We start from the raw sequence: 12,684 nt of genomic DNA, 5'->3' as shown, positions 1-12,684 counted from the left end.
TTTTTTTGTAACAGATAGCTTGCTAGAAACAAATGAACTGTGTGCCTTCTTTATCACCTATTCCCCATCCTCTGGCCTCTCATTTTGCATATTTCACAGCCATTGTTAAGGGTTAAATGATCAAAAATTTAAATGGAAGCTCTCATAAGGTAGAGAAAACTGATAAAGGGGGTTAGTATCTGGGACAGTGGTTGCTGTAGATGTGATGAGTAAGGCACAAAGCAGAATTATTGGTATTGGTCATGCTGTGGGGTTGTTAAAATAACCTTCAGCGTGGAGAGGTTAGGATAATGATTAGTTTATTAAAAGTGTAATTGAAAATCATGGGGGAATAGCCCCAGTACCTGAATAACCTCTATTACAGAGATGGGAATCTCCAGAACTGCCCAGGGAATGACCTGATTTGCTGCAGTGAAAACAGTGTAGGGTGAAAGTCCAGTTCAAGGATAATGAAGCATAGCAAGCTGCGCAAACAGGTGTAGAATCTCATCAATGGTTTTCTAAGAACTTCTTGAACAGTCATCAATAGGGATGGTCTAATCTGCTGTGCACCAGGCAGAACCTGTTTGAAATACAGGGGCTTGCACAAGAGAGAGTTTCAGAGAACCCACTTTTCTGTGACTCTAGTTGGAGTTTCTGAGCAAGGATTTCTATGGACGTCTGCGGGCTCTGGATCAGACCCCAAATTCCAGAATTTCCTTGGATATTAAAGCTAAGGATGTGCTCATGAGCTTTAAATGAAGGGGTATTAATAATACATGACCTGTGAAGATAGTTGCCTTACTATACGACTATGTGTGAAAGGAAAACATGAATTGCTTAGATACCAAGAATCCAATTTTGAAATGCACGTTTCTGGGTCCTTGTAGGGTTTGAGTACTCTGGGTGCATATTTAGTCACAGCCCACCTTCTGCAGTCCAACTGTTAGTGCTCTTTTCACTGTGTTTTAATAGACTGCCCAATTTAACTTACAGTTTGTGATAACTTGCAATGCACAGTCTAGTTTAAAAATACAGATACATAAAGGAGCACAGTGAAGTAATGAGTGTCTCCCCTGGTCTTCTAGGGGAGCATGTCTGCAAGCTTTTCTGCCTGACATAAAATGTCATGTTTCAAAGCTCTGTTTCATTATCATGGCGCCTGCTAGCCATAATTAAGGGTCTGTTAGCAGCCCCATTATAAATCCTGACTTCCAGGAGTTTATAATTCAGCAGTAAAGAATTGCTCTAGGCTGAAAGTTGGCTTATAAAGTCTCGGGGCAGGAACGACTGTGATTTCTTCATCCTTTGTTTTTGCGTTTGCTTATACACACAATCCATTCAGTAGATTTTACTGTCCCCTTTTGGCATTTAAAAAGACTAACTGGTTGAGTTATTAATATTTCAGTGTTGACTACTGTTCATGGCCAGTAAATTAAATCACAGTGCTTGTTAACCCAGCTCTGTTTGACGTGTACAAGTCACAGTTTCACAGACCTGATGCAAGTTGTCTGATTAGTGGAAACAGCCCTCCGTGGATTGCAGCAATTACTCATTAGCTGTTGATTACAGCGAGTTTCAGAACTCTGAATCTGGAAAGCCTTTGCTGTGTGAATGTATGAAGCTGGGTGTCCTGATATTGCACAGGTGAAAGTTTACACGTGGCTGTAGGCAAACCTGGATTTGTGTTGTCCCTACTCAGTACTGGAGGCACATGAAAGGCCCTGAACCACTATCTGTCCTCAGCCTGATTTGATTTAGTCACTTGATCCTATGCAAATGGGTCACTATAAGCTCTTCCGATGGGAAGTTTGACATGATGAAGAGGCTTGGCTGGATTTCCCAGCCTGAATGTTTCCTCATTCAAACTATGGTTTCATAAAATCAATTATTTCCCCTAAAGCAAACAAAAAATTATGAGGAAATTTTATTATGGAAAAAAATTTCATTTTATTAGTCATAGAAGCTATAGAAAGATTACTTCAGCCTCATGGAAAACATAATAGTGATTTCTGTTTTTATTCTATTTTAGAATATTTTCATAGAATATATGTTAAAAAAATCTGGACAAATTCTAAAGTTCTTTCAATTAAATGAGGAGGAACAGAAAAAACGTATTTACATAATGTAGAATGGGAGGGTTGAAAATGAGGCTTTGAAAAGAACAAAATTTTGGGTTTAGTGAAACAATCTTTTCCTTCAGGAACAGATTTTTGACATTTTGTTCTGATCCCTAAATATGCTTATTGCACTCTGTAACTGTTATACTTGGTCCTGTGCATAGTGGTGTTTACAAACTAGAATCAAAATGCATATTACAAGTACTACATCAAGCAGCAGTAACTCAGCAGCAAAATGCCTTCATTAATGCAAGACTGAGTCACCCCCTGGACTTTCTCCTTTTCTTTCTTCCATTCTCCTAGCCCCTTAAATTGAGAAGACTGGCCTAGGGGACATCAATTTCATTTGTGTGATAGATTAGAAACAGTTATTGTAAAAGATTTGACCAGATATTAAATAACCTCATTTGAATGACAGAAGTGAGACTGCAGATTTAGAACAAACAAAAAACAACAGAAGTGCTGATTTCAACGACTCATTGAAATCAATGATTCGCTTATACCAGCTGAAGATCTAAAGATTCAGGTCCATTATTTTCTCTTCAATTAGTATATAATCCCTATGAAGTGCCTCTGCTGGACCAGCAATGTGAGCACAACCTGTGCTGGTTAGGGAGCATGTTTGTATGGGACCCACATCTCCTGTTTTATTTGCTTGTACCTTATCTGTAGGAAATGTACTGCCAGCTGGGAACCACTGCTCTTCACAAGGTTCAATGTTTTGTTTCCTGCATTTTTATTTTTTAACATGATGGGAATAATTTTCAATTATCTTTTCATTTGCTTAGCATGGCACATATATTAAAGACGCTCAACAGCTGGTTCTGGTGGGAGAATATTTGGATGCCAATCAATTGCACGTGGGCAGATTTTGTAGACCGCGATGGCCTTGTCTTTCCAAAACCACAACAGTTGTATGTCACAATACCATATGCTTTTGTATTGCTTATTATCCGATTCTTCACTGAAAGGTAAGAAGCTTGATTTCAATTTTACATTTTGTTAGTTTTCATTAATGCTAAAAAATAATTCAAAAACAAGATATCATTACATTCTTATGTTTTCATGATGGAAGATTAGTTGGTAGTCTGCTGAAAATACCTACTGTCAAAACAGTGGAAGATGAAAAACTTGGAGATAGTTTCACTGTTAGGAGAGTGATTGTAGCCCAACCTAGAAAGAAGGTGTTTCTATACAGCTTTTCTAGAACAGCATTTGGATAACTCTAATTATGCCCTTCCAGTAGAGTTACAAATCCTCCAGAAACATTTTGGTTTCTTTTTGATTTTTCCTCCTTTGGTAGAAGCATAGTTACTGCTCCTTCAAACCAAACCTCTCCTTTTTGGATCAGCACACGAGGCTGATCAATCCCAGGTGTCTAATTGGAGCAAACTGAAGCAAACTTGAGGAATGAGTTTCTCCTTTTTTTTCCCTAACTCTGGTATTGCAAGTTGTATTGCTTTTGCAACTGGAATTTTAATAGTACAAGTAGAAGTTGGTTCTATAGAAGAAAGCTACAAAAATGTTAAAAATTTGTAGTGTTTTGACTTACTCATTTGTGTAACTTGACTTTTCTTTTTTCTCTAAAGAAATTGATTCGTAGGTTTTTGTAATTATTTCAGGATAGAATGAGGAAACTTGGAATGTCATAAGTTGGACAGACTTGAGACAGAACCAGATAAAATCATTCATGTTAGAGATCAAAAGTAATTTGGATCACATGTTTATAATCATTCATAGTGTCTCCTGAGTAAATGCTTGCCTGGCTGTCTCACTGGACTACTATTGGAAATTGTTCGTGAAAAATTAGCCCACACATCTGGCATGCAGTGAATCTGTTCATGAATGAAGAAAACTGACCACTGCTAGAAGTAGCAGAGAATCAATTGCTGATAACAGCAGAGGCAAGGGGCTTTTCCCAAAAGAGCCTGCCCAAGCAGAAGGGCAAAGCAACTGTCGTGCTCTGTAGCTCCTTGGAGGGCAAAATGGAAGAAAAGGAGAAGCCCTCTGTTGTTAAGGGAGTTGCTGTGTGCCACGTGCTAGAGGCCGCATGGAGAATCTTGTTTCCTGGGCCATGGCAGCCCATCATAGTATGTCAAGTGGCTCTCTGCCTCTAAGAGAAAGTATCCCAGTAGCAGTCTTCCACCGCAGCTCACATGAAGAAACCAGTTGTTCTTGTTTCGTGTGCCCTTAACTATTGCAGAACTCAAAAAAATACAAGACAAAATCTTGAGTTTTTCCTTCAGCTTTATATCTTTTCAGGACCACAAGCTCAAGTAATTGGATCTGCATTTTTGAATAGCTGCTAATATGCTATTGTTCTCTCTTGGGGTTAGTTAGTGAGATTTCTTTTTTTTTCCTTCATGGTGCATGGTCATATCCTGTGGACAATTAAAATGCTTCAGAATTACATCATTCATATCCTGACATGAGAACAGCTGAGGTCTTGTAACTGTGTTGCTATTTTTTTTTTTTTAAGCTATTCATTGCATGTTTTTTCAGATACGTTGCTATTCCTCTAGCAAAAGCCTTAGGTATAAAGAATGTAAGACGTGTGAAGCCGCAGCCTAATCCTGTTTTAGAGAGTTATTTCCGGGAGTGCTCAAGACATCCATCTCAAGTAAGAGATTCTTTTAAACTGGTTTTGGTTCTTGGAAAATCACAGGTTTTACTGTTTCAATAAACGATCAACAATGACATCATGGGCCGAGTTCCATCTGATTGACAGAGACTTAATTTATTTGGGTTTATGTTGCTGTTCTGCTGACAAGGGTATATAGCATCCAAACTAGAAAATATGTTTAAGATGTTTAATTTTCTGGTGTGTTAGACTGTAAGAAGTATTTCCAGTGAAGATCAGTGCTTCATCGTCTTTGACTCTTTCTGCCTGGAGAAAACATCAGTTGATGTTTGTTGTTGGGAAGTGGTATCATATTTATTGCATGTAATGACATTGGAACGATGGGATGGAAGCCCTTTGATCCATTACATTGCTGCATACTTAATCCTGGCTTATGAAAAAGAAATATCTATGCATTACCTTGCGGTCTATTTTTAACTTTGAACAAGTAAAAGATAAAAGCCAACATTTACTATCCTGAAATATGAAGCAACCTTATTGTTGATGAGAAACAGGTACCTTGCTGTGATTGCAGTCTCAAAGTTTATTTAATTGACTATAAATACAATTGCAGTGTTCCTACACTGGTTTTGATAAGAATTATGTGCTCAGCTGATTATTAATACCTTGATCTTTGTGTTCTAACCCTGACTTTGCCTCACTTTCTGTTTTTTTTGGGCCTGTGGAGTAAATGTATTCATGTTCACACGTGAGCTCTTCTCTACCTCAACAACTGTCTTGATCTCTGCTTCATAACTTCCTTTTGCATGAGTACAGTTTGCCAATTAATTTCTGAAGGGAAGCACAACATTTGAATTTTCATATTTCTCAGTGTACATAGAATTCAAGCGGCATCCTTTAGGTGTCTGACTTAGGGACCAGTGTGTCTGAGAGTGCATGTAGAGGCCTAGCTGTCATCTGAGGATGTCTGGGTTCCACCGTCTGTCAAAACAAAGTCACCTCCTGTGTGACAAACGGAACACCTTTCTGAATAGAGAGCCTGTTTGCAGTGCTGTGCTCCCCAACAGCTGAAGTGTCTTTTGCTTACATACCAGAGCCTTTTTCCAAGGGAAGGAGACCAAGTGAACTGGACTTACCTTGGCAGAAAGTGATGCTACCACCCAGTATTTGCATACTAGTCTCGAGGTGAATTGCTTCCCTAGGGGGGTGAATTGAATGCTGCTTCCATTTCTGCAGCAGCTTCAGGGCAGATCAGCCCACACCATTTTCATTTTAGGATGGAGAAGAGGGAAGGAGCCTACAGGCTGCACGTGGAGCTCTGGGCACCCAGAAGCACAGCAATCACATGGCCAACAGAATACAGCTCATTACCCTCAACTCACCAGAGCAGGAGCTACAACCTTGTGCTTAGCACCTAACGTGGCTGCACAGCAGAGCCACTTCAACCTTCAGAGTGCAGATAAAGCACAGACACTTGGCGGCCAATGAATTTTTAGGCAGTTGCTCAAGCCTTAATTTATTTTTAGGCATTGAAAGAAGGCAGTCTGGATTTTGCTTGGTAAGATTAACTGACTTGCCCTGTTGCATAGCAGAACATCAGATTTGAGAACAGAACCCGGATCATTTTGATTCCATGTCTTACCTGAAAGACTCATTTAAATACAATCAGGCAATTATGTAATCAGATTATGTATTGGATACACTGATAATGTGCAGTGATGCATGACACTTCAGAAAGTTACCCTCAGCAAAACCTCTTGCTTAGCAGTAAAAGTTCATAGAATCATAGAATTTCCCAATCTGGGAGGTGCATCTTTTAAATTATCGGAAGCCACCAGAAAAACAATAGCATGGTTTGTAGGCCTGTGCATTTCATACCCACTTCAATAATAGAAATCGTGGATTTTCAGGACACTAATTTATGTGAATGTCATTCAAAAGGTAAACTCGGAAACTTGCAAGTTAAAATGGCATGGATTGTTAATATTAGTAATATTTTAAAATGAAGACCTTACAGTGGCTGGGAAGCCAATCTGTGAAGTATAAAACCAGTGAAGATGACATCAGTGTAGGGTTTGTCGCTAACACTATTACGTTTTTTTGCAGTCAGAGATTCAAGGCCTTGCCAAAAAGTGCAACTGCACAGTCCATCTGGTGGAGAAGTGGTTTAGGAGACGGCGAAACCTTGAGATCCCAACTGTGCTTCGGAAATTCCAGGAAGCTTTGTAAGAAGAGACAACTTTGTTATTATTGATTTTTATTTTGGGGAAAAACAGTGATTGAGGTCCTCAGATGCCTTCCTGGCAGGGGCTCATTTCCAGGAAGCTGGGTCTGTCTGATGAGGGTTTTGGTTTGTGTTTGTGCATTTACAAATAAATTTAAAGGAGTTAGTAAGGTTTCTCCAGATTTGTAGCTTAAAAATATTAGATCAAGATTCTAAAATATTTTAATTTTCTTCACTGTTTAGAAAGGGACTTACTTGTAGGTTACTGCTACATAATGCTTGATAAAAACATGTAGAGAGTAGGAAAACATGTCTCTATGTGCCCATAATCATAGGGGAACAAAAGTACTTATTCACTCTTGTTTAAATATGCATCTGTGCTGTCATCTTGGAATAATATTGTGTCCTGATGTTGGTTCAGGAGCAGGAATCATGGCATCCTAATGAAGCAGTAGGTGTCACAACTTGAACACAAGGTACCCTATGGGACATGAGCTCAAATATGCCAATGAAAGTGGGCTGTTGAGCAATTCTGAGTGATAATGATGAATGTGGAAAAAGTTTCAAAACCTCCTTCTGCATCTAGTTACAAACCAGCAGAGCACTGAGTCTGTTTTTTTCACAGATCTGTGAGAAATTCCGCATAAACATTTTATTAATTAATTATTCCAGTGTTATCCAAAATCTCATTTGAATTGCAAGTCCCCAAGTGAGCAGCATGGCTTTGCTTATATAGCTCATTTTTCAATAGTGAAATTTACTGTACTAATGTAAAATTTCCCAATGTCCTGTCTATTTGGATTTCTAGCTAGTATAACTTCTTTGGTAATGATTCATGTGATCATATTTAACCTCTTTTATCTTAAAGAATTAGGATTAAAAGCTCAGAATTGAGTAGTTTATCAAGATTATTTTCAGCGTGAATCAATATGATGATTTGATGATCTCTGGGCATAAACCTAGTTGTTAGGTGTTTAGGTGTATTGCTTTGAAACCTAACTGAGCAAACTGTCTTGGCAAATGATATCCATGTTTTTTGTTGTTGTTGTTCTGTGGCTGAGTTAACTTTGGCAAGTGACAATAAGATTTCTTACTATCAATACAAGAGCTGCCTGCTGTGGGTCCATTCTTCTAGTTACACACAGCCAAAGACAAAAATCGAAACTTGCTCAGTGCTTAAGTTAGAATGAAGCAAACAGGTTTTTCTTGTGCAATTCTGGAGACCTTGCTCTGCTCTTTGTGTCAGTGAATTTAATTGGATTTAATTTTCAAGGCAATAGAGAAGGAACAGAGCTATGCCACGTTAGTAGTCAGCGTTATGAGCATTATGGCACTTTTGAAAGCCTGCAATCTCCAGGATCATTTTGATGAATCACAAGGAAGATGTGATGAGCCAGATCTAAACTGTACTTAAGCTATTAGCGTTCCCAGTTAAGCAACACTGAGGTTTGGAAAGGCCTTTGTGTGAAACCTCCCTGCCTTAAAAGACTCAAGAGCCCTTACATTCACCCACTATGTTATTTTTTGTTAGACTGAATTCAAGAGGAAAAAAAAATCAAGAGAAAAGATTCCTGAATTTAAATCAGAGAGATCCTTTTACATCGCTGTTGTGCAGTGCTATTCCTGATGGCCAGGTTCAGAGTTTGTAAGGCACATGCTTAAAATATGCACATAAAATTTTGTGAATTTGGATGATTTTTACTTGGGGCTTTGTTAACAAAAGTCATAAAGAAGCTTGGCTGAATGCAAAACGAGGTAGTGCTCATCTGGCAGTCCTGTTCAGATGATGAGTTAATCTGAAGCACTCTGAGTATTTACTGCCAATGCTTTGGATATATGTACTTGTAGGGCTGGGGGCTAATGGTGCAGTCAGAAAGCTGCTGAAGCATGCATACACATTACACTAAACGCAGAATCTGTTCATTGGACTACTCACACCTCTCTTGCTTGAAATACGAAGAGAAATAACAGCAGAATCAGCCCATGTGTAGTCAGTCACATGCCACAGTGTTTTTCTCAGTATCTCTCGTTTAACTCTGAGTGAGGTATTACTTGAGTTCTACCTTCCCCTTCCTATTTGCTTTCCTAATTCCTGCTGTGATTTTTTTTTTTGGTTGTGTGTGTGTGCAGTGAGTGTTATAAAGTGTTTTTTCCCCTCAAAATCTTAGGAAATATGCTTTAAAGTAGAAATGTAAAATGATCATTTATCACCAGCATATCTTCTGGCACTTCTATAATTGCTTTTTGACTTCTTCTGCAGGCACGATGCATATTGACTTATCTGGCCTCTACTGTCCCATGTACTCATTTTCTTGATTGTTTTTCTTCTGAAACATTGGCTCAGTCTTTGAACATGTCGTTCTTTCACCTAGGACGGCCTCCAGGTAATGCAGGGCTCAGAAGAGAGAGTCTGCTTCTACCAGACTCATTGTTTCTGAAATGGCACTTCATTACCATTTGCCAAAGACCACAATCATCATTTTTATACATATCTCAATTCATTAGTGCCAATGAAAGCAGAGTTCTTGTCAAGGCTCTTTCTCCTTTTTAGCAGCTCACTATTCTGGGAGGCTGTTTGCTGTTCTCCTTTGTTCTCTTCTTCTATAAAACGTTCTCACCAAGTTTGGGGTTGTGTGCCTTTCTCTGTGATTGTGACCTCTCCCAGCATGTGAAGTCCTGCAGCATTTTCCTGCTGGTCTTGAAGAGCTGCTCAGGGAAAGGTCAGGCTTGTTCCTGCAGAGCAGAAGAGGGCAAAGGAAGTTTTCCATCACCTGTAGAGGTGGGAGTGGGAATGCTCCTAGTGAATCTCTAGCCACACCCAGTCCCAGGGATAGTACCTCCCACACAGGTTCCAGATACATTACAACACTGATTGCTGGCTCCAAATCACAGCATCCTGTTCTGACACACATAAGCAACAACACAGTTTCGGTTCACTAAGATACACAGGAGCTTTTTACCCCTTTGCTGACTTACCAGATCAGTGATGAAAATCTGGAAGTTTTATGTTCTTTGATGGATATGCATTTAAACCACAAAAAGCTTACACCAAACCTAGATGCTAGTCAGGGGTTGAGGTTTATGGCTAATTCAGATCTGTGTAGTAAATATAAACTTACCTGGTAGCTGTTGGTAAGTTCTATACAGCTCCCCTGTTTTCAGCAACCAGTGTTCTGTTGTTCTTTTAACAACAACAGAAAAATCAGACAATCTACTCAGCAATTGAAGCAAGTCACTGTTGACTTTGACAGTGTTGACAACATTTGATCAGATTGGAAAGTACACACTCTGTAGCTGAAACTTCTTCTAGTGGTAGGGAGCTATGAGATGTTCAGTCCAATGTGAATATTCTAGAGCAGTGATAGAATATGTTTGATTACAGTAGGGTAATCAAACATACGTTTTTAGGGAACTTATTACATTTGCTGTGACTGTTATCTTTGATAATCTTGTGCCTGGATAACTACTGCCATGATCTACAAGCAAGGGATCTGTGTTATGATAATGTAAACTCACTCTACTTTTTTTTTTTTAGCAATTAATCAAATATTTGAATGTTAATACTTAGCAACCCTGAAGGAAAAGTGTGAGGGTGCATTAATGTGTAAATTATCTGTGATGTACAATGACTTTCTAAAATCTATGGAAAAAATTGATAATGTCTATAAAAAAAATAAATGTTCTTTTTTTCATTTTAATCTTGCAGCTGGAGATTTTCATTCTATTTTGCATCCTCCATTGCTGGCTTTATATTTCTGTACGATGTAAGTTAATTTTGTGAATATTTGATATTAAAATAAGGACTGATTTCTAGATATTAATGACACCCACTGAAGCTCCTTCACTGACTTTGGTGCTTGTTTGGGTTCAGAGGTTTGATGTGATCTGTGTGCTAGGCTGCAATATGCACTGAAGTTTTAATTGGGACTTTAATTTTTACTCGTGAACTTATATGATTAACAATAAAAGAAAATAATGAGTAACCAGCATTGTTAAGACAAGTTTACAACATGCCTTATTAACACCTAAAAATACATCACCTGGCCACATTTTTCTCAAAGGAAGCAGTACGACTTTTCTGGCAGCTCTTCTTGGGGTCACAGTGCATTTTACGGCTGTTTATTGTTGTGTTACTCCCAACTTCTGACTCAGCAGCAACAGAGAGACTTCTCATAGCTAAGTGAGCGCTGCCTGGGGTATAATTAGTGCTTCTCCTGAGCAACTGAACAGTTCTCAGTGTGTCTATGTTCATCTGGCTCTCCTCCCTAAACAGTTTATCATCATGAACCAGTGCGTGTGGCTGGTAAATACATCAAAATGTAATAATTGTAGCAACACATCTTGAGTAATTGCAGAGATAAAACACACCCATTGCTTTGGATGATGAAATGATCAACTGGAATGTCTCAGGTGTCCTGAAGAGAAGCCAGAAAGCTGAAACTAATATGATAAACCTGAGATATAAGTTCTCTTTAGAAATTGCTGGAGAACAATTATCAAGAATATACTTTCTTAGCCTGCTCCAATTAGAAAATGCTTAAGTACTGAGGATTTTGAGTTAAGATGACGACTTACTGCTCAGCTGATCAATCTGAATCATCTGTCTTTCCCAGAAGCCTTGGTTTTACGACATATGGCAGACGTGGGTTGGCTATCCATTTCAGGTGAGCTTTTTGGCATTGATCCATTTGCCTCAGGGTGTTCCAGGTATTTCCCCATTGCAAGGGGTAATCTACAGAGGTGCTTCTCCCTCCCAGCAGGCATCACCTAGAGAGGTGTGGCACCAAACTCTTCTGCTATCTCCAGTTGACTCCTTTAGGACTTCACCATGATGTGCCCGTGCTGCACTGCAGCCTTCCAGCCCATCCCAGGCTACCAGTTGTCTACAGCAGTCCCTCAGTGTTTGAGGCTTCATTGTGGAATCCCTTGGCTTGCACCAGTCCTGATGATGCTTTGAGGCTGAGGCACTGCAGAGTAGCAGTATGCAGAAGGGCTGCACCAAGCCTCTACCAAGTGTCTGCTGGGCACTATTGCTTAGTAGCAAGTGGAGGGGAGCCCTGCAGTGATGTGGTTTGGCAGAATGTGATGCCCTGCTCTGGGAATCTCTGCTTGTTACTCTTTTTTTTTTTCTTTTTTTTTCCCCTCCAAGTGTCGCAAGGTTCTGATTTCTTCCTGAAGTATTTTAGTCATGGTCCCTTAACAGATGGCTTCAAGCAAACTGCTGCCTTGCCCACTTTTAGAGGTTCTTACATGCTGTTCCCTTCCTGTTTTGGTAACTGTGGCACATCACATTGCCACCTTGTTACTTGACTCCAAGCCAGGGGCCAAAAATAAAAAGAATCCTGCCTCCTAGCTGGGCTTTCCCAGTTCCTTTTACTTGTGGGACCTGATAAACAAGCTCACTGCCTGTCACCTGGGAAACACATTTAACCAAGTGAGAAGCCAAGCTCTTTCAGTATCCTAGCCCTCTTATGCCCTATGTGAATATGTAGGATTTTAGTGTAAATAGGTGACTTCTTAGACCCGAAGATGTGTGAACATCTAAAATGTTTGTTTGCCAAAATGGAGAGCTTTGCTTATTTGCAGTTGTTTGTAATTAAATGCAGAAGCACTCTCTATCGAGTTCTCTGACAAAAGCACAGAAAAAGGCATGCTAAAAATTGGGGGAGGAGGAGGAACTAGAGAATCTTGGAGTTTGGTCTGAGTAAAGGTTAAAATATTTGGCTCCCAGAACATTCTTCATAATGAAGCCCAGAACATGGATTTAGTTTAATTTTTTT

The 12,684-nt window shown here is 39.4% G+C and overlaps 1 protein-coding gene across 1 annotated transcript in view; it reads left to right on the top strand.

Annotated features, from left to right (window-relative positions):
- Positions 1–12,684, top strand: part of CERS3 (ceramide synthase 3) — a 45,801-nt gene that overhangs the window by 6,355 nt on the left and 26,762 nt on the right. Inside the window, exons 2-6 of the mRNA XM_031555224.1 lie at positions 2,888–3,070; positions 4,602–4,719; positions 6,787–6,905; positions 10,611–10,668; positions 11,518–11,568. Of these exons, the coding sequence (XP_031411084.1) occupies positions 2,889–3,070; positions 4,602–4,719; positions 6,787–6,905; positions 10,611–10,668; positions 11,518–11,568 (528 nt within the window). The 5' untranslated portion in view covers position 2,888. The remainder of the gene's footprint in view (positions 1–2,887; positions 3,071–4,601; positions 4,720–6,786; positions 6,906–10,610; positions 10,669–11,517; positions 11,569–12,684) is intronic.

The sequence above is a fragment of the Meleagris gallopavo genome, chromosome 12 (assembly GCF_000146605.3).
Source record: "Meleagris gallopavo isolate NT-WF06-2002-E0010 breed Aviagen turkey brand Nicholas breeding stock chromosome 12, Turkey_5.1, whole genome shotgun sequence".
Lineage (NCBI taxonomy): Eukaryota > Metazoa > Chordata > Aves > Galliformes > Phasianidae > Meleagris > Meleagris gallopavo.
Note: the sequence above shows the minus strand (reverse complement) of the source record. Positions and strands in the feature narration are given on the sequence as shown.